Raw genomic sequence first — 22627 nt, 5'->3', positions numbered from 1 at the left:
CCCATGGTTCCTGTGTCTCTATCTCTCTTTCCAATCTCTATGTGGTCCTTCTACCCTCTGTCGTGCAGAGCTGTTCAGTGAGCCCCCCAGTTCTTCTTCAGGTGGAACTGCTCCATACATATGTAGGTGTAGATTTGGTGTGTTTGTGGAAGAGGTAAGTTCAGAGTCTTCCTAGGACACCATCTCGGACCCCTTCCCTTGACATGTTGTAAATTTAAGGAAAGGCTTCCCATCCTTTGCTTTCACCGTTCCACGTTTCCTTACTTCTTATCACAAAAAACTTCAAGCATATCCAGTAGTGGAGAGAACGGTAAACTAAGCCCTCATGTACTTATCCTGCTTCAACAACTGTCATGACTGATTCCATTTCACCTCCTTTCCAACTACCTTCCATCTACACTCCCTCCTACCCTCAATACATAAGTACTGGATTAAGTAGAAGTAAAACAGGAATCTTTTTATAAGAACAATTCTACTTTTTGAAAGAGAGTGAAAAGATTATATTAAAGCAACTTATTCAGAGTCTGAAATACCCACTTTGTTTATTTTAAGAAGCTAGGCTATGCCACTGTTTTCTTTACTCTATTTAATTAACATCCAAATAGCATGTAGTATTTTAACCACTGCTTACTGTGACAAATGCCCTAATCTCACTTTTGCTCCTCTGGAATAATAGTTCATTGCATTCCAGCTAACTATGTTTAGAAACGTTTAAATTAAAAAAAAAAAATGATGGTACAGCTAGGCCCAATACAATTATATTTAAACAAAAATGACGGAGTGAACTCCACTGAGTGCTAATGTGAAAAGTCTTCTAACAAACCAAAGAGCTAGTAACATACCGATTCATTCTTGTTATCATTTCTCTCTTTTAATTCCTAGAGTAAAAAAATCCACACACCTACTTTGACATCTTAGTTTGGTGTGCATATGGTCTGATTATCAATGATGTAAAATGATAGTAGGTAAAAAAATTTTTTTTCACACCCAGCGTGGAGCCCAATGCAGGGCTTGAACTCACAACCCTGAGATCAAGACTGAGCTGAGATCAAGAGTCAGATGCTTAACCGACTCAGCCGCCTAGGTGCCCCTTAGTTTTTAAAAATGATTCATTTGGAATTTAGAGTATTTTGATTATGCAGAATTATGCATCAACAGAATACTCATGAAAAGTAAACTTCCCTAAGGTGTCTTCCTCTTCATTTATCTAAAATTTTAAAGAGTTCAAATTTTTGCACCTGATGATTTCTTTTGCCAAGACTTGCTCTTTTAGAGGGGTATATAATGAATCCTAAGGACCTGCATATTACTTTTAAAGAGCTAAGTACATAACACTTTTGCATCCTTTCCCATCCCCAGCATATAAGTGAAAATAAGCAACTGTCTTCCTGATGAATTCATCCATGAATGCCAATGTTTGAAGCACTTCTAGAGTGGAAGGTTGCTAAAAACAAATTTTTCTAAAATCTTGTTTTTCAAGATGTAATGGTTTTCACACTTAATGGAGACACTAACCTTTGGGTTTTGGTGGCACAGGACCTACAAATCCAATATTGTCATAAAAGTTATGAATAGCGCTGGGATTAAAATGTGGTCCTGAAATATATAAAAAGTAAATATATCAATGTTTATAGCTCAAAAATATTTAATTTTATTTTTTCAAAAGCAAACATATTCTTTCTAAAAAAGATCACAGTATAAATAGAAGAAATGTCTTTCATTTATTTTGCACTTCTAATCTCAAATTACCTGTAAGGATGTCAAAACAGCTGAGGAAGGTATAATACAGTACTCACAACAGAGGTCTGAGTGGTAAATGAGGGAAGAAGCCAAATTAAACCGTAAGACAGTGACAGATGTAGAACTAGACCACTATTCCATGTGACAAGTTAAAATAACTTAAAATGTAACAATTTAAAATATAATTTCAAACAATCAAACATGGTCTTAAGCAACTAAATAAATAGCTTGATCCCAAATAAGTATTAAAACCTTACACTAATGTAATATAATGGTTCAGATGTTAAATAAAAGGAACAGGTTCAAAAACTATAGTTGCTAGACCGGCACTAAATTCCTTTTTCTCTCTTTAAAGTTAAATATGGCATTTTCTATGAATGTCAAACATGACTTATTAACATTTTAAAAGGAAACACAACCACCATCTTTCAGTTTGATGGATTTTTGGCACACACTCAAGAGTAATTAAGGACTTCTTTTTTGTTGGCTTCCTTCCTTTTTTCTATCTTTTCCATTTCATACATTCTATTATTTCCCTAACTTCAGAATTAGGTTTAAGTTATAAAATTTCCTTTTAGCTGTCTATGGAACTGAATTACACTGTCAAGATTTTTTTTTACTACAATAAGCAATTATGGCTTATCACTAATAGCTCAAGCTTCATAATAAGTTGTTCTAAAAAAGTACAGGCCATACTTTTACTCTCTTTTATTAATTAAGACAGTGCCATTAGGGTGGGGATGCCTTTTAATTACGTTTTTTAAAAAAAGCATGATTCTTGAGAGGTAAAAGGAAAAACAGCAATAGGAAAGAGACATAGGCATACCTCTATTTTAATCTTAATAAATATTACAATAAATATTATAGATTCTACTAATACATAACAGTAATACTTTTGATAGCACAGCCAGACATACTAATTACTGTCTTCCCTTAACACAAGACTAAAGCGGGTTTGAATAATACAAATTTTATCAAATTACTCCTAAACCAAATACATAATTTCTTTTGGAGTCGGGGTGGGGAAGAAAAACACAATAGTTCTTTAGTACTATCTGGCTCCAAAGTCAAATCTGAGACAATAAGCCTACAACTGAGAAGTTTGTTTTCAGCCACAGGAAAAGAGTTGATAAATTAATACAATGAATTTCAGTTGAGTATGCACTGAACTTTACCTCGGGCTTGAAAAAGATCAATTTCTTTGGTTAAGCAGTCAATGTCAATCTGGAGTTGTCTATTACAACTTCTCAATTGCTGCATTTCTTCGAGCTGAAAAATAATTCCGTGTGAGAAGGATCTACATTGGATTCTCTTATCATTAGGTAAGAAAGCGTGGAGTTTGGCAAGGGAAGGTAAGGGCAAAGAAACAAGTATGAGTTAATAGGAGCATTTCTAGAAAACTAGACCAACTCTTTATACTTCTGACAGATTGCCTATTCTCATGTTCCCAAGCACAGAGGTCACAAGAATTACAGAAAGACTTACTGAAGGTATTTGGGATATGGAATTTGATCTTTTCAGGCGCCTTCGAGTTAGATTATTTTCCATTTCATTGACCTCAGATTTTAGTTTATCCAGCTTTTTCTTTTGAATCTCAAGTTCTCTTTGAAGTCGTTCCATTCTGGCCTTCTGGTGTACCAACAGAGCTGCAACACATATTAGCAAACATGAGGACCCACTCACTTCCGTCAATTAACCTTTAAGCAGCTTTGGGAAAACAAATAGTGTTTCTGCGACAATCAAGAGTATGCCAAGAATCCCAAAGATACACTAAAACAAAATATTTTGAGTTTGAACACTTAAAATTTAAAAAATTGTAACTTGAAAATTATTTTAATTATTTAAGCAGACAAATGTTGCTACTCATTTAAAAATTAAAAAAAACCAGTTTGGCTAAACCCACTTTGTGGCTAAGGACAGCATTTATAGCCTACTACTTCTATAAAGGCTCCGGTCTAGTTAATTAACCTACTCACTGTTATTTAATTTGCGTCTGACCCTCTAAAAGATGAGATCTACTCCAAGAAGCCTGACATGTTTGGACTATGCATAAGGTATTCTAATGTGAACACTTTATGGACATTTTAGAAGAGAATGTGGGTTAAGCCAAATCCATTTTGATGAATGCCAACAAATAAGACAGACTGATTTCAATCCACATGAATATTAACATTAAAGTGTTAAATGCTAACATTAAATTGTTCAAATCACGAAGTAAAAATGATACCATTTAAAGAAATCACTTCTATTTTGTGAAAATATTTTCCTAAGGTTTTTAAAGAAAGAAAGTATGCAATCAATCTTGTAGCATGAATGATAAGCTGCTTGGGAAACCTTATTAAGCCAAAAAATTAGTGTGTGTTCTTGTGATCAATCCTTGGGCAATGTGGGCCTTGTTTTTTAGGATACTGGGCTAGAAGTGAAGACACCTTTATCTACTTCTATAAAAAGGCAATGTGGGATGATTCTACCACGAGAAAATGGGCAGATTTAGAAAAGTACAATTAACAATCTTTAAAAATGAAAAATAGTTATTAAAATGAAGAAGTCAAGTAGATTAAACAGGTTGGATTAATGCTAAACAGTCATCTTAAACTAAACTCAGATTTCTTTATTTTACTTAATTTTTTAAACCTCATTTTCTAAGAATCAAAAAAATAAGGAAAAGGCTATGGCACATTAAGACATATTCAGGCCAATCGAGTACTGTATTCTAGAACCAGAATTAGGGTGTGGAGTCTGGGAGGCTGTTAGGATCAAGGACTTCAAAATTAACTTTAAACAGTAGATCATTTTTCCCAACAAAATCTGACACTGTTATAATCCACAAATGCTTCCCTCTATAATTTTCCTTTCTTATTAATTGGAAGAAACAAATACTAGGGCATTATGTTTCAAGTTTTAAAAAGCATGGCTGATTCTGATAAACATGAAAACCCTGTTAACCTTTCTCCCATTTTAATATATATTCTGTAAATGCAGGGAGGTGTTCTTGGAGGTACACGTGTTCCTGGTTGAAAACCCGCTGTGTCTTTAGTACATCCCTACCTATCAAGCTTGTTCTGTCAGGCTTTTATCAATTTGACTTATTTATTTGAACTGCAGTTTTACCTCTCTATTTCCAAAATATAAGAATTCTACGGTAGGGTTTATTTTCTTAAGAGGAGATGAGGATGTGGGCTGTTATTGAGGGAGACAGGAAGAGAAGAAAAGACGGAGGCAGGACTGCAGTACGAATGAAGGACAGAGCAAAGGAAAATGGGGAATAACATACTTTCTAAACTCTAACCACCTGCCAACAACATGTCTCACGGGGCATTAATTAGAAATTTGCTCAAATTAGTGATTATTTTACTTAAAAGTAGCATTTCTTAAATTTAATGATGGTTTCCTCCCTAATGACTAAATCCTTTAATATCCTCTGATGACCAAATGATGGTTGATATTTATGCTGAAATTCTAAAACAAGATCCATATCTGCGATATTCTTCAGTATTCTTTATGAAGCAGGGATGAGTAGAGATTTGCTGAGAAATTGAAGCCCAAGTTAAAACACATCTGAGTGGTCAAAATTTATATCTTAAGGGCAGAGAGAGAGAACCTCAGGGTGAGAAATACTGACGACAAAGAGCCCCAGGCTGGTGATTTGCTGGGAGGGGCGGGCAGAGGCAAGTGCAAGCTGCCGTGACAAGCCACTTCCACCGCCAGGAAGCTAGTACCATGGGATCCGTGGAGGAAACATCCTTTCGATAAAGGGAAGCTTTCAAAAGACAAGTCTGACCAAACAAGAAAATGATCTCCCATGAGGATCCATGGCCTGGAAGGAGCCCCCCAAACTTAGAGATTATGTAATAGTCTGAAAGAAGCTATATAAAAGCCTAAGATGACTACAGTGATAACAGAGTACATAAAAATACAGCAAAAGATACTATGAATAAAAGAGACAGATTTGCAAAAGTACCATCAACAACCTCTGGAAATAAAAAGTAGCCACTGAAATGAAAAAGTCAAACAGATTAAACAGACTGTATACAGTCAAAGACACAGCTAGTGATCTGGAAGATAAGCCTAAGATCACTACCCAGAACACAGAGATAAAGTGACAGAAAACATGAAAGAGGGGTGAAAAAATCTCACATAAATCAAAAAAGGAGTTCCTGAAGGAGACAACAGATAGGAAGGGGCAAACTTTGAGGAGATGCTTGCTGAAAAAACTTCTAAAACTAAAGAAGAGAAATAACAGATGCTCAAAGATAATAGCATAACTTGATCATCTAGTTAAATTATCGGAGCATGGATGCATAAACATTTTCAGGTAAAGTTTGGGGGAATTCACCAACCACCGGCTGCTGCTGAAAGAACTACTAATAATGTGTTTTTTGATAAGAAGGAGATTAATACAAAAGGAAAGAATAGGTGAACAAATCTAAAGTTCTAAACTCTAAAAAAAGGGGAAAGACCATGGCAGTGGGCAGGGTGGCATAAACTGCTTAAAACAAAGTAAAACTAAAACATTAAGAAATAACAAGAAATTGGAAATATGAAGCCCAGAGAAGCATTCTAAGGTCTTGAAAGTATTTAGGAAGAATACTCTAAAATGTTGACAAACCAAACCTACATGTCAGGGGCACCTGGCTGGCTCAGTCGGTAAAGCATGTGACTCTTGAACTCGGGGTTGTGAGCTCAAGCGCCAGGTTGGGCGTGGAGCCTACTTAAACACACACACACACACACACACACACACACACACACACACACACATTAAATGTGTAGGGATCACTATTAGAGAAAGCTAAATAGAATGTAGCTTGTAAATAAAAAGACTGAACAAAAGGAGAATGAAAATTTGATTAAACTTAGATGGCAGGAAAGGAGGAAAAAAGAGAAAGAAGTAGAAAAAAAAATATGACAAGAATAATCCCAGATATATCAGTAATCACAACTGCAATTTAATTAAATGTATTTGTTTAGATACAAGAGATCAGCACACTAAATTTTTAAAATTCAGCTATATACTGTTCATAAGAAGCACACAATATAATTCACTCACCCATTCTTTTATTATGTTGAGAGCCTACTTGTCAAATCAAAGAACAGGCAAAAATCCCTGCCCTTGCAGAGCTTACATTACAGAGGTAGGAGAGACTGGGGGGTGATGGTGGTGGTGGGGAGGGTGGTGATGGTGTGCAAGAACAAGGCTCTCAACGAGTGGCCAACAAACTACGGTCATTGGACAAGTATGGCTCACTGCCGGTTCTGTGAAAAAAGTTTTACTGGAATACAGCTATGCTCACTTGTTTACTTATTGTCTATGGCTGTTATTGTGTTACGACAGCAGAGCTAAATAGCTGTGACAAACTGCATGGCTTGCAAAATCAGACATAGTTTACTATTTGGCCCTTTATCAGATCATGTGGAGACTTGCTGATCATATTATGAAGTCTGAGTACGTGGGGACCCATCATAGCACAGAAAGGTCGGAAGTAAAAGGACTAAAGTAAAATAAATATTTTGCACTTCGGGTACCACTCTAAGAGATGCAAAGTAAGAGCAGTCAATTGCTGGAGATATTTGAAGGCAGTGGTACACTAAAGATTAACAACAAAACCCAAACCCAGCTCCGGGCCTGACTGAATTCACTAAAGTCCTCACACTAATAACCTGAAAAAAAAAAAAAAAAAAAAAAAAAAGAGCTGTTCTCATTTCCGGGTGCAAATACTACTTATCTCAGTCTCTTCTGTGTTTTTTTTTTTTTTTTCATACAATACTGGCATTCAACAAAAAATTATGAGACACACAGAAAGCAAGAGAAAAATGCAACTTCTCACCAAGAGATAAAGCAATCAATAGAACCATACTAACAGATGATCCAGATGCCAGAACCACCTGACAGGGAATTTTAAAATAACTATGATTAATATGTTAAAAAAAAAATCTAGTTAAAAGATGGATACCAAACAGGCAGGACCCAACAGATAATCTGACAAATGGAAATTACACAAAAAAAAGAGTCAAATGCTGGCAATTAAATATGGTATCAGAGATAAAGAATTCCTTCAACAGGCTTACCAGCATACTGGATACAGAAGAACCAGTTAACTTGGAAGACAGAAATTGCCCACACGAGAGGAAAAAGGTGGAAAAAAGAACAAATATCAAATAGTCTAATATACATGTAATCAGTTAAAGAGAAGAGAAAAACAAGGCAGAAGAAATATTTAAAGAGACAATGGGCGAATATCTTCCAAAATTAATGAAAGACAATCAATCATAGATCAAAGGAACCCAGAGATCTCCAAGCAGTAGTTAAACAAAAACCAAACACATCATAGTCAAACTGCTGAAAACCAGACACCATCTTGAAGGCCACTTGGAAGTTTTGAAGGTGACATAGCAGGCAAATATGTAAAACTGAAATAAAGCGAGTGTAGTAATATTCATTTCAGAAAAAGATGACTTTAGGGCAAAATATGAGACATAAAGAGGGTTCTTTACTTAGTGATAAAAGTGTGGAGGGGGAAGGTACCAACCGTCCAACTTTATTTCTGTTTCAATTTTATTTTCCAACCAATCCATCTCAGAACATACATTCTAGGACGGGGGCTGAGCACTCTTCCCAGTAATTCTCTGTATTAGTAATCCTTTCTACCAAAATAGGAAAGTATACCACAGAGCTGAGAAGGCCAATATTGGTAGCAGAGATCCTTTAACAAGGCAGAAATCTGGTTAAAAAAAATTGAGGACAAATAGAGGAGCCACAGTCACTGAAGCAGCCTCAGCTGCTGAAGGCTGTGGGCATATTTTGAAGTTAAGGAGTAGATTGTTCAGAATGTTTCCGCAATAGAAAAACGTTATTTACATCCCTGGGGATTCACAAAGAGTGGAGTTTCTGCAGTGGCTGAAGCTGGCTCGCCTCTGGGGAAAAATGGCAAAGATACATTTATGATTACACCGAACCCCTAAAGTAAAATACTGTGAATCCATGACCTCAAATTCTGTTTGAGGGATTTCTTTCCAGTGAAGACAAAATCTTAGAACAGAGTTATAATTATATCATATTATATTACTTAGGAATGAAAAATGTAGTTTATAGACTCTTCAGGATCTCTTAAGTATGTCTGTTAATTATAAACAAGATAAAAAGTGCTCTGAAGATAGCAGGAAAGAGATATGACCCTCTACTTCTTAGCAATTATTTCTTCTAAGTGCCTGGATTTTTATGTGCCCAGCTCACTTTTCATTTGTGGCTTGGGAGTTTTAGATAGAAATCTCAGGAAGATGAATGACAAAATAGGGGTGTCAAGATGAATCGCTATGAAAATTCAGCTAAAGGTAATAAACTTTTTCTCTCGTTGTGGTCTGTCTGCAGTTTTAACCTTCACCATATAAACCATTACACAGTACATATCATTAAGAACCCTTATTAGACTCATAATGAAGAAAAGTCATTATAGTGTTTGTTTATAGACACTTTTGCTCTGATCAGGCTCCACGAAATGAAAAAAGGGTGAGTGTTAACTACAGAGCAAGAAACATGACAATTATACTTCTGGCGTCCAAAAGAAGGGAATTAGCTTAGAAAGAGAGTCAGGCAGGCTTACAAAATTGGGCTGCAGTCGTGGGTGAGGCTAGAAAATTTCACCTCTGTTACAAGAAATGGCTTTGAAAAGGGATTTGAGAAATCCCTGAGACTGGTTTTTGGGTTTTGTTTCTTTGTTTTGACATGTTAAGAAAGTGTTACAAACACAATCACATCAACCACACATAAGGATAATTTGGGCTCATGTGCTATCTAGTAATATGTATTTATACGGGAGGAAGGGTGATTTGTTACACAGACTTCCATGGGTAAGCTAAAGGAAAAATTCTCTCTCCATTCTTGTCATTCATTTAGATATAGACAAATATGGACTTAAAAAGCCAGGCTATGAAGAATCGATTGTTAGCCAGGACTTCCATTTAAAGATGACTAAACATTGTATTTATATCATTTTCCACCTCCTGAAACCCCAAGACAACGACAGAGGAATAAAACCATCAATCCAACAACAACAAACAAGGGGAAAAAGGAAATTAATGGACAAGAGATTTCAACAAATTTCTGGAAGGCTGAAAGTAGATGGAATAGCAGGCTAATGAAGGAGGGTGGGGAAAGCTACAATCTCGGACAAAGAAGCAGCTCATCTGCACTGCACAGACCTACTGAGGCTCCAGACTGAAGACTGCAGGTGACAACAGGAGGCCGAAGTTAAGGAAATAAGGCTTTAATTGGATATCTGTTTATGCAACAGTCGACCTTACCCTATCCTGTGGGACAGACAGTTGCATGTCTATTCTCAAGGCCACCCAACACGGATTTCTCAAGCTGGTCCCCATATACAAACAACGTTAGGCCGTGATGGTAGTGTTCTCTCCTAGTAGCTGGCTCCTCACTCATCACATAGCAAAGTCTCCCAAGTGACAAGTCCCTCGTTCTCACGTAGGTTTCCACTTAGTTTTCTCAGTCTTTCATTCTCAAATATAAATTGGGGTGCCTGGGTGGCTCAGTCAGTTAAGCGTCCGACTTTGGCTCAGGTCATGATCTCGCGGTCCATGAGGTCAAACCCTGTGTCCGGTTTGTGCTGACAGCCAGAGCCTGGAGCCTATTTCAGATTCTGCGTCTCCCTCTCTCTCTGTCCCTCCCTACTGGCGCTCTGTCTCTCTCTCTCTAAGAATAAATAAACATTAAGAAAAAAAATTTTAAATATGAACCAACAGCCATGGATCACCATACATTTCAGAAACGTCTGACATGTCAAAGATCTATATAAACAAAGAGAAAGACTAAACCCAGATTAAGCAGAGAGGATTTAGGAGCTAGACGAAAACTTAAATTCTAATTAGCATCATTAAGAGATCTGAGACATTCATGCACCCATGCAACAATAGTCTGCTATGAAAAAGGAATTAGAGAAATAGCTCTTAGACATTAAGAACATCACTGCTGAAATGAAAACTTCATACATGGGTTGGAACAAAAATTAAGGAAATCTCCTGAATTACATAATGGGAAAGATAAGGAGGTAGAATATCTGAGGACAGGGCTATGAGAAGTAGAAGGTTGGTATAGGATGTTGAATAGCTGAGTAAGAGAAGCTCTAGAAAGAGACAATGGAAAAACTGGGACTCAGGAGGGGATTTCCAGAACTGAAAGGAGAAATAAGCCTTTCAACAGGAGTTCACTGAATATGAAACAAGGATGATTAAAAAAAAAAACACCACACCTAGACATAACTGTGTCTATATACAGAATATGTATATTTACACATACAGAATATACAGGATATACAGAATATAATGTAACATATATAAATGTATAAAATTAAAATATATCCAATCATGTATGAGTAAAGACTGTGCTGTAGTTTCTTTAGCAGTATTTGCATCGTAACAGTATTTTGTTTAGCCAAAAACAGATTAATTAAATTTTTAGTATTCTGAAATCCAAGGTAATTTTAGTAGTAAAGGAGCTTAAGTATATATTTCTATACTACCTGTTCAAAGGGCATTAAATAAATTAATACCCTGAAGTGTGAAGTATGAAGGAAGTGTGAAGGAAGGAACAAAGTTAAAGGAACTATTTCAAGAGCGTATATACTATTACTTTGTATTTATAAATCGGTATCCCATTAGAGAAGCAACTTTTTTTGTTAGATGAGCCCATTTCATTTCACACTAGGAAAAATTCAGCATTTTAGATTTTTCATTATCAAGTACATCTCTCAACTAAACCTCAAGGTCCTTGAGGGTAAACACTGATTTTGTACCACCTGGTATCTAGTACTAAATGTTGACAATTGTAGGCACTTGATAAATATCTATTACATGTAAAATAGTGACAACAGTTGACTTTTAATGAATGGTGGAGTAAAATACTAATTTTACGCCCAAGAGACGGAAATACTGATAAAACAAAAACATGAAATTTATTTTAGAGTTCTCCCTGAATGTTTAGTTTTAGTATTTTTCACTTAACACAGCTGAATACATTTTGAAATCTGGCAAGACTTTTAAGTTGCTCACAATGCAGAAAGGTGGCGTTGTTTTATATGCTAGTTCTGCCTAGGAAATAACCTAAGTGATGTATTTAACACCTCAATTACACACTGACTTTGGTTTCGAAACCTACCTATCTACTTTTAGATATACACACAAAAAAGAGAAGGAATAACAGGTAGTGGAAAAAACATTCAGTACCTTTTAAATCCTCTTTCAGGCAAAATTACATTTTAACATAAAAAGGTAATTTAAGCATACAACTCCCTCTTGTGGTTGTTAAAGTAAGTATTAGTGAATTCAAATACTGGGGCCCTTAAACCAGTCCTACGGGCATTTTTTTAAAGCAGCAGTTTCAGAAAGCTTAGTCTTTACCCAGCTTTTTTCAACTTCCAGGAACGATGGACACAATTTCTTACTCAGCTTTATTGGTAATTAGAAAAACACACTTCAAGTTTCAGATGGTGTTAGCTTTACTAATTTTAGGTATTTTTTTAAATTTTTTTTTTAACGTTTTATTTATTTTTGAGACAGGGAGCAGCAGAGCATGAACAGGGGAGGGTCAGAGAGAAGGAGACACAGAATCTAAAACAGGCTCCAGGCTCTGAGCTGTCATCACAGAGCCTGACGCGGGGCTCAAACTCACAGACCGAGAGATCACGACCTGAGCCAAAGTCGGCCGCTTAACTGACTGAGCCACCCAGGCACCCCATAATTTTAGGTATTTTTATAGTGTAAATAACATGTAATTTCTCCAAAAGTTAAAAAAAAAAAAAGAGATACCGTCTACCTACCATGTTTCAGGCACTGTACAAGCATTACAGAGAGAAAGGAGCAAGTTAGAAGAGATCCCATCCTTTGTGGCACTGACATTCAAAGCACGGCCAGATTTTTTTCTTCTTATGAAATGTGGGTATGAATTAGTAACGGAAGAAAGAACAGTAAAAATGGTTAACCATAAAACGAACCAAAAATTAATTTTGATTTGTTCTCCTCCCAAATGGGGGGTAAGAGAAAAAAGAAAATGCCTGACTTAAGCTTTTAAAATAACAGCATGGAACACAGCATACATTCTGAAAACTGCATTTCCATTGTGGGGGGGGGGGGTGGGGTGGGAAGTAAGAGAAAATGAGGAAGAGAACAGATGCACTTGAGACCTAAGGTGAAGAGATACGGAATCAACACTGTTGTCCGGGAATGGTGATGACAGGGTTGACATTCAAGAAGGAAAAATTGTAATTCTAATTAAGGTATTCACAGTTTTTTTTTTTTTTTTTTCAACTACCTCTCTTAAGCCCCACGTAAGTCTCGCATCTGCATAACTATTTTACAAATGGTAAAGCACTAGACAAATGTGCAGCTTTTGTATTATTAACAAATATCAAGTCTTTATAATTCTTACAGAAAATTCCTTTATCCTACAGTTTTTAAGGGTTTACCCATCTCCCCCCAAAAGTAGTTTAATTCTTCAGTCATCATTCTTACATCCTATTTCTTTAGACAAAAAGTTTGACTTGAAGTTGTGGGGAAATTATGCGATTTCTCAGGTGCCTACTCTTTTTAATTGGTGTCAATAAAAAAACTTGCTAAAAAAAAAAGAGGATGCAAAGTACATATTAAAAGAATACCTTTGCCACTGGAAAATGTACCAGGTATTTATGGATATAAAGATCTTTGGCTTATTAGAGAGAGAGAGAGAGAGAGAGAGAGAGAGAGAGAGAGAGGGAAATTTGCAACTGGAAATCTGATAGGTACTTACTTCTAATATCTTTTATATTTTTGTCTGTCATGACAATTTCACATGCCAAAGTCAGTTATGTGCCTAAGTCACTGTACCTAACAAAGTACAATGTCAGCTTCTAAAATAAATCAAAACTGTTCTAGACTGTAACTGTTGACAGCAGAGGTATTTGTTTTATATGCCAATGTATAATTACTGTCACTTATTTAGTGACGGAGTCACAAAAGATTGAGAGATGGCAATTACTCATTAAAATTAAGTTTCCTGATGTTTTCATCTACTTTTGCCATTTTTTAAAAAAAAAATTTTAACGTTTATTCATTTTTGAGAGACAGAGAGACACAGAGCATGAGTGGGGAAGGGGCAGAGAGAGAGGGAGACACAGAATTGGAAGCAGGCTCCAGGCTCCGAGCTGTCAGCACAGAGCCTGATGCGGGGCTCGAACTCACAGACCATGAGATCATGACCTGAGCCGAAGTCGGATGCTCAACCAACGGAGCCACCCAGGCGCCCCTACTTTTGCCATTTTTAAAGACAGTTTGAAATCAGATCTTTCAACAGTGCTGAAACTGGGCCTCTAATGTGGGCCACAGATGTAACAAAACTATAAGGAATGATGCCTAACTCCTATGATTAGGCTTCTGCTAGATAAACACTTTGTTGGCCTTTATTTGTGTGTACAAGTAAGATTCTACATATAATTTTACAGCATTAAGATAGAGACACTGTCTAAAACTTCTGTTATAGAGAAAAAGAAAACCAGGGCCTAGAGATACCAAAAGAGCCTCAAAGAAATACAACTGGATGAACCATTAAAGGAACTGGGGCATGTTTATAGCTTAGAAAAGTTTTGAAGGGTTGCCACAGGAAAGAGAAATGAGTCCAGTTCAATAGGGTTCCAAAGAATATCACTATAAAGAGAAGATATGTGCAAGATTTCTGGTCTTTTTTCAAAATCTTGGAATGGTGAAAGGCTTTCTAAATAAGACCTAAAACCCAGAAGCCAGAAAGAAAAAAAAAAAAGGTTGTTAGGTTTGAACATATAAAAGTAAGAAACTTTATAAAATAAAAAAATTTATTGACCAAGTTAAAACAACCTATTAGAAAAAAACAGTAGGTATCTTATAAAAACAGACAAGTTCACAAAATACAAACAGCTTAAAAAATTAACACACGAAAAGGTGCTCAACCTCACTCATATTCAAAGATGCAAATTTTAAAAAACCCGAGCAATAAATTTTTACCTACCAAACTGACAAAGATGTATTTTTTTTTTCAATCACCTATATCGTGATGATACTCATCACGAGGGAGGGAAGGAGAAAAAGAACATTCTTACAAATGTTGTCAAAAGTGTTCCCCGTTCACAAATATGAGATTATAAACTGGTAGCTAGACAGAGTCTCAAAACTGGCAATATTTTCTGTGACAGTCATCGGTGTCCTTCACCAAATATTTCTGGCTCTCTGCCTTCCAGGTATATACAGTAGAATTATGCCTCCCCATTCTCCAGGAATTAGATGTGGTTACGGGTGGCTGTGAAACTTCCTTTAGCTAAAGAGTAACATGTGTCAGGGCAGAAGCTTAAGGAATCAGTGCTGATTTGCTGATTCTCCTTTGTTTTATCTGAACAATCATGGAAACGTGGAATGGCGCTTCCCTCCACCTGGGTCCTTAAGTGAGGATGATATAGAACAGAGCCCACCAGCTAATCTACTGTGGCAAGTGAGCTAGAAATAAACTTTGGTTGTTAAAGACACGGTTTGTTACTGACGTATAACCAACCCTAAATGATACATCTATCAAAATTAAAAATACACATATCCCTTGACACATCAGTTCCACTCCTGGTAATCTCTTCTGCCAACATACTTGGACATGGGCATAAATATGTATGCAGAGGATTTTTCCTGCAGTGGTTTGTAAAAATAAGACCTTAATGTCTGTCTATCAAGAAAGGACTGGTTATGGATTATGGTACAAACTACTGTGCAGCCATTTTTTAACAAAGAGATCTATCTCCACCTGCTGTCATGGAATGCTCTCAAAGTGATAACGAAAAAAAATGACAAACACAAAACACGAGATACTATATTTCATTTGTATAAAAATATATCTATATACCTATATACCTTGATTTGCTACATTTCAGTTTCTAGAAGAATGCAAAATGAAATATTTGTGAATAGCTATCAGTTGCCTCTGGCGAGATGAACTTTTCACTACAAACCCTTTTGTTCTGATTGCATTTAAACAAAACAAAGCAAAACAAAACATCAAGTATATGTAGGAAAATACTCCAGTGCAATTTCTATTAGAATCCCAGCTGACTTCTTTGTAGAAATCGACAAGTTTATTCTAAAATTTATATAGAACAGCAAGAGACTGCAAATAGCCAAAATAATCTTGAAAAAGAACCAAGTAGAATTTACAGGTCTCAATTTCAAAACTTACTACAAAGTAACAATGATCAAGACAGTGTAGTACTGGCCTAAAGACAGACATATAGATCAATGAAAAAGAACTGAGAGTCCAGAAATAAACCATGTGTTTATGGTCAACTGATTTTCTATGAGGGTGCCACGACCATTCAGCGAGGAAAGAAAAGCCTTTCCAACAAATGGTGCTGGGGCATCTGGATAAGCCCCAGGTGAAAGAATGAAATTGGACCCTTGCCTCATACTATTATACAGAAATTAAGTCAAAATACATCAAAGACCAAAATACAAGCACTAAAACTACAAAACTCTTAAAAGAAAACATAGGAGTAAATTCTCATGACCTTTGATTTGGCAACTGATTCTTAGATATGACACTAAAAGCAGGAGCAATGAACGGAGAAACAGATAAATTAGATTGCAGCTAAATTAAAAACTTTCGTGCTTCAAACAACACTGTCAAGAAAATGAAAAGATAGGGGGCCTGGCTGGCTCAGTTGGTAGAGCATGCAACTCTTGACTGTGGGAATCACGAGTTCAAGCCCCACATTGGGCACAGAGCTTACTTGAAATAAAAACTCACACAATGGGAAAACATAACTGCAAATCATCAGAGACTTATATTCAGAATACACAAAGAATTCATACAACTCAATAATAAAAAGGCAACCCAATTTAAAAAAGGCAAAGGCTATAAATAGGCATTTCTCCAAAGAAAATACACAAATGGCCAATCAACACATGTCGTAATCCTCAACATCATTAGCCGTCAGAGAAATGCAAATCAAAACCACAAAGAAATACAACTTCATAGCTACTAGGATAGCAAGATTCAAAGTCAAATGATGGCAACTATTGATGATGTGGAAAAATCAAAATACTCACATACAGTTGGTGGGAATGCAAAATGGTACGGCCACTTTGGAAAACAGCCTGGCAGTTCCCCAATCGTTAGCCACAGAATTAGTATAGGAATCAGGAATTCTACTCCCAGTATATATTCAAGACAAATAAAACCAAATGTCCATCAAAAAGGTGTACATGAATGTTTACAGCGGCGTCATTCATAATAGTTAAAAGATGGAAACAACCTAAATGTCCATCAACTGATGAATGAACAAGCAAAAATGTGGTCTCCATCTATACAAAAGCACGTTGTTCAGCTGAAAAAAAAGAACGGAAGTAGTAACATATGCTGCAACATGGATGGATTCTACCACAGTATGCTAGGTGAAAAGAGCCAGTCATGAAAGACTCCACATTAGGTAATTCCATTTATTGTAAGAGTCCAGAATACATAAATTTAGAGCCAGAAAGTACATTAGCGGTTGCTTAAGGCTGAGGGTAGGGGTGATGGGGCAGGCAGCTGATAGCTAAAGGGTGTGGAGTTTCTGAGGTGACAAAAATGTTTAGTATTGGTTATGGCTATGGTTGTACATAGGACTCTGCCCAAAATCATTGGTTTGTACACCGTAAGTAAGTGAATTTCATGGGTGTAAACTCTATCTCAATAAAGCTACTAAAATGAATAAAAATGTTTAAAAAGTATATTAAAAGAATGAAAGAGATTTGTACAGGCTGAAATGCAATGATCTTAAGCAAAAACTGTGAAGCGTGCCTCTCCAATGTTTATGTCCTACATACGGTAGGTTATGTATGTATTATAAAATCCCACATGTGTGTATTTATGTATGCCATATGTGTATAGTGCGTTCCCGTTACAAAAAGTGTGTGTGTGCACGTGTATGATTACAGAGAGAAGGGGGATCAAGACTGTTAGTGGAGGTTACCTCTGACAGTCAAGTGGTGGGAGGGCCGGGGGGGAGACACAGGCAGGTGTTGAAAGGAGACAGATTGTAATCCTATCTTCCTTTTTTGGGGGGGGGGGGGTTGAAATTTCTTTTATCATGTGCATATGTTACTGCATAATACTTTTTAAAGAGACCAGTTTAATACAAGAAATAACTTGCCAAAAGGCAGAACTGTGCAAAGTGGGATTTGCTACCTCGGGAGGCAGCTTCTCTCTCCTCAGGGATTGAAGTACGTACACAATGGATTTACAATGACTAGGGATCGTGAGGACTAAGTGTTACCTGGGCAAGTGGGCTGGATGACCTCTGTACAATTGTACACAGTTGTACAATTCTAAATGACTTTTGAAGTCTCTTCCAATCCTGAGATTTCAAATTAAGAAAGGTAGTAAGTCTTGAGACTGGGAAGAACCTATGAGAAGTAGGGCAGATTAAAAACTAATTTAAATTTTATCTCCTCTTGAAAAGAATATTTAGCCCTCTCAATTTTTGTCATGATTAGCATATTTATTGAATATTGTTAAAAGAAAGTGTGATTTGGAGGGAAGCACTGGTTAAAAAAAAAGGACAAGGAATGAGACATACAAAGTCCAAGGAGCTAAATTTCATCTCGTAATTTTCCTTATTTGTTTTTGTATTTCAGGTTCAAAGTCAAGGCTACTGCTTAACAGTATGATAGGACCATAAATATAATTGGGAAAAAAGTAGTAGGGAATCATTAAAAATGTTTATAACCTTATATATGTAAATTTAAAAAAATGTTTACTTATTTTTGAGAGAGAGAGAGACAGACAGACAGAGAGTGAGTGGGGGAGGGGCAGAGAGAGGGGATCTGAAGCAGGCTCCAGGCTCTGAGCTGTGAGCACAGAGCCTGATGCAAGGCTCTTCAGAAATAAAAGAGAAGAAGACATCATTTTTGGCACCAGTGGTAATCTGGTAAGAGCCTCTGCCTGCTATAACAAAACATAGAAAGCAGGCCTTTCCTCCCATCCCCCACAATGTAAATTAGTTTGAATCAAAAAAATGTTTGTTCTTCACACCTAAAGAAGTTGCCAGTATTACTAAAAGCGTACATCTATGAATGCGAGAGGGCACCAGAAAGTCCCAGAATACAGCAAATGATAAAATATTTACTGGCACTTTTCAGAAGTTAGGTACAGTCAGGCAGTATGACTCAAGGGGGAAAACATAGCTTGTGGCCACACAGTATCCTTACTACTGGCAAGCAATTTTTACTTTAACATTTGTTCTTAGCAGATAGAATAGGAGTCTTTTTTATATCCACAGACTTCAAAAGGGCATTTCTCTCTAGCCTGAATTTGTCTTTTCTATTGGGCATTCATTTGTGTCTCTGGTTCCTGTAGTACTTTGATAAGGACTCAAGTGTAATTTAATTCCTTTAGCAGTGGTGTTGGTAGACTTGGGTGATGAAATGAGCAGGACCTGGGAAAGTTTCATTAATTTATCCCTTTTTCTTCTCATTCGATAGCAGAGGGCTTATCAATCAATGTATCTTTTATAAACATAAATTCTCATTTTTGACATGTTTTATTGTAGTATTTTTAGATTTTAAATGTTAGATGAAATACAAATGAAAAAGAATGCATTTAGTGTACCAAATTTATTTATGTATGTTCCGTCCTCAACTTGAGAAAAATATTTTCCTACAACTCTGGTACTTGGCTCAACTTCTCTTTCTATTCTGAAATAGTCTGTTCCAGGAGCTTTAGAGAGATCAATTTCACTGCAGGAGGCAGAGACACTTCTTTTCTCTTTATTACCCATGCCACATAAATCAGAATTCAGGTCTTTTCTTAAAGATCACTATTATTCGGGTCACCGCATTAAGTACCATAGTGAGTGCTGTATAAACTGTAGAGCATCAAACACGTATAAGTTAACCTCACAAAAGATACATTTTCAGGAAAGAATAATCTTTTTTTTTTTTAACGTTTATTTTTGAGACAGAGAGAGACAGAGCATGAACGGGGGAGGGTCAGAGAGAGAGAGGGAGACACAGAATCTGAAACAGGCTCCAGGCTCTGAGCTGTCAGCACAGAGCCCGACGCGGGGCTCGAACTCACGGACCGCGAGATCATGACCTGAGCCGAAGTCGGCCGCTTAACCGACTGAGCCACCCAGGCGTCCCGAATAATCTTTTGATTTGAATAGAACCAAGTCAAAGAAACACGAGATCAAGAATTTTGTCACTGGATGATGCATAAATCTAGGTCAACAGCAGTTCCACACTAAACAGAAAGAAACAAGATGAAAGGGCTGCAGAACGGTACTCCCACCAGTCCGGTGTGCACGCACCAGGTAATACAAGGATACGCAGCCACACGAATGTTATGAAATTCCACGTGTATGTACATATGTGCAAAGCAAGCGAGTGCTGTTGTTTCAGCTGTCTGAAGGCTGTTAAGGTAGAGAAGTAATTTGAGCGGCGAATTCCGTGGAACCCTGCTATTTGTTATTTGGGTAGGCTCTGGGCTCTCAAACCAGGGCCTTCACTCATCAGCATTTTTTTTTTTTCTTTAATGTTTAGGTGCCTTTAGAAGTCTAGTGCTCCCTATACTTCTTTCTCCAGGGGACTGCTTTATTTTTTCAAGTCGTTTTTCTAATTATATCTGTATATTGTGATTTCTTTCCCTATAGCTGCCTGTTTTTGTTTTACTTATTTTTACTGAGTGATCTTTTAGCTTCACGCTTCTTAAACTGGGGCACATGTCGCCCCCACTGGTGAACCAGGGGTTATGTGAAGCTACAAGACAAACTTGAAGCATCTATCCAGAGGGTTTATTTTTAAAATGTGGAAAGAGGTTACAGTGCTGTGGTTTAAGAGTGTGGGCTCCACTGTCAATTTCCTAGGTTAGAATCTTGTCATTTGTCCTTTGGCAAGGTATTTACCCTGTCTGTTTCTAAGTATGTTAATCTGAAAACAGGAATAATACTAGTGTCTGCTTTATAGTTGGTTTTGGGAAATAAATGGGCATTCAGAAAAGTGCCTAGCACATAGTAAGCTTTCAGTAGGTATTTATTAGTTATTATGTATCTTACTGTTAGATTATTCATTTTCCCCTCTCTGAGCAAAAATAAGCAAGGATGGAAAGATGGGAAATGCTGGCATGGAGATTTAGACAGGGAGACCAGGGATAATTTCACTGAAAAGGTGACATCTGAGTAAAGATCCAAAGGGAATTAACTGGATTCTGGGAGAAGAGAATTTCAGACAGAGAACAGCAAGTACAAAGATCCTAAGGCATCCCTTCCATTGTTTAAGGAAGGCCATTGGCAAGAAGGCCAGTAGGGCTGGAAGTGGTAAGCAGAAGGAAAAGAGATGAGCGATGGGCAGTGGATCACATAAGGCTTCATAGCTTTTACTCTGAATGAAATAGCCATCATATGCAGAAGAGTGATATAATCTGACTTACGTTTTTTAACAGCATCTGTCTGGCTGCTGAGCTGAAAGAAGACCATAAGGAAGCAAGAGTGAAAGCAGGTCGGCTACTGCAATAATCCACTTGAGATGATGGTGGCTCAGACCAGAGTGATAATAATGGGGTGGTAAGAAGAGAGAATTCTTGATACGCCTTGAAGGTTAGAGTTGATAGATTTTCAGATTAGATGTGAAATATGAAAAAAAGAAGGTGTCAAGGGTGTTTCTGAAGTTTCTGGCCTAATTAAAAAAAAAAAATTAAATTGCCATGAACTGAGATGGGAAAAGTGATTACAGGGAGAGTAAGCTGCAGGGAATATCAGAAGGTATTTCAGACACGGAAAACTTGAGACGGCCAGTAAACATTCAAATGGAGATGTTAAATAAGTAGTTAAATAAACTGGCTTGAAATTCGGGATTAAGTCTAGGTTATGAATTAGGCAATCATCAGCACATAGTATTTATAGAGTCATAAGGCTGAATGAATCACCTAAGGAATGGTACAGACAGAAAAGAGAAGGGGCCCAAGGATTAAGCTTTGAGGCATTGATCCCACTTCTTTGAGAAGTGGAAGGATGAAGAGATGAGAGATGAGGGAAGGAGGACGAGCAAAGAATAAAAAGGAAGGTGGAAATTTTATAGTATCCTAGAAGTCAAATGAATAAAATGTTTCACTGTGAAGAGGGTGTTTCACTGGTAAATGCGGCTGTACACACATCAAGGAAGATGAGGGCTGAAAGGAGACAGATAGGTTTTGTAACAATGCTGTCACTCATGACCTTAACAAGAGCTGACTATAGTGGAAAAAATCCTGACTAGAGTAGATTCCAAAGACAATGAGAAAAACTGGGAGATAGCAAGTTTAAGCAACACTTTATATTCACAATCCAGTTAAATGTGATCATCATGTCTATTTCAATTGAAAATTCCCTTTACCAAATCATCTTCATACAACAATTTATTCTCCATTTAAGAAATAGCAAACTATATGAATACAGGAAATCTGCTATTTTGATGGAAGGAGAGAAGGAGAAGGGAGGACTTTGGGAGAAGAGTAAGAATTAAATATCAGTGGAATAAATAGTGGTATATTAAAATTCATATACCACTGAAACCAAACAAAAATGGTTCCAGTTTGGGGCACCTGGGTGGCTCAGTCAGTTAAGCATCTGACTTTGGTTCAGGTCATGATCTCACGGTTCCTGAGTTCAAGTCCTGCATCGGGCTCTGTGCTGGCAGCTCAGAGCCTGGAGCCTGCTTTGGATTCTGTGTCTCCCTCTCTCTTTCTGCCCCTCCTCTGTCTCTCTCTGTCTCTCAAAAAGTAAACAATAAAAATAAATAAATAAATAAATAAACTGGGTCCAATTTAGTCACGGATATATGGAAAACAAACAGAAGTTTTAGCACAATTTTTAGTGCAATT

The 22627-nt window shown here is 36.9% G+C and overlaps 1 protein-coding gene across 4 annotated transcripts in view; it reads right to left on the bottom strand.

Annotated features, from left to right (window-relative positions):
• Window positions 1–22627, bottom strand: part of TAB2 (TGF-beta activated kinase 1 (MAP3K7) binding protein 2) — a 90790-nt gene that overhangs the window by 11297 nt on the left and 56866 nt on the right. For all 4 annotated transcript variants that reach the window (XM_060616867.3, XM_060616869.3, XM_060616868.3 and 1 more), the window contains 3 exons: window positions 3226–3386; window positions 2916–3009; window positions 1516–1596 (listed from right to left, as the gene is read on the bottom strand). In XM_060616867.3, the coding sequence (XP_060472850.1) occupies window positions 1516–1596; window positions 2916–3009; window positions 3226–3386 (336 nt within the window). The remainder of the gene's footprint in view (window positions 1–1515; window positions 1597–2915; window positions 3010–3225; window positions 3387–22627) is intronic.

This window comes from Panthera onca, chromosome B2 (assembly GCF_046562875.1).
Source record: "Panthera onca isolate mPanOnc1 chromosome B2, mPanOnc1 haplotype 2, whole genome shotgun sequence".
Classification (NCBI taxonomy): domain Eukaryota; kingdom Metazoa; phylum Chordata; class Mammalia; order Carnivora; family Felidae; genus Panthera; species Panthera onca.
This window is presented reverse-complemented; position numbering and strand designations above follow the sequence as displayed.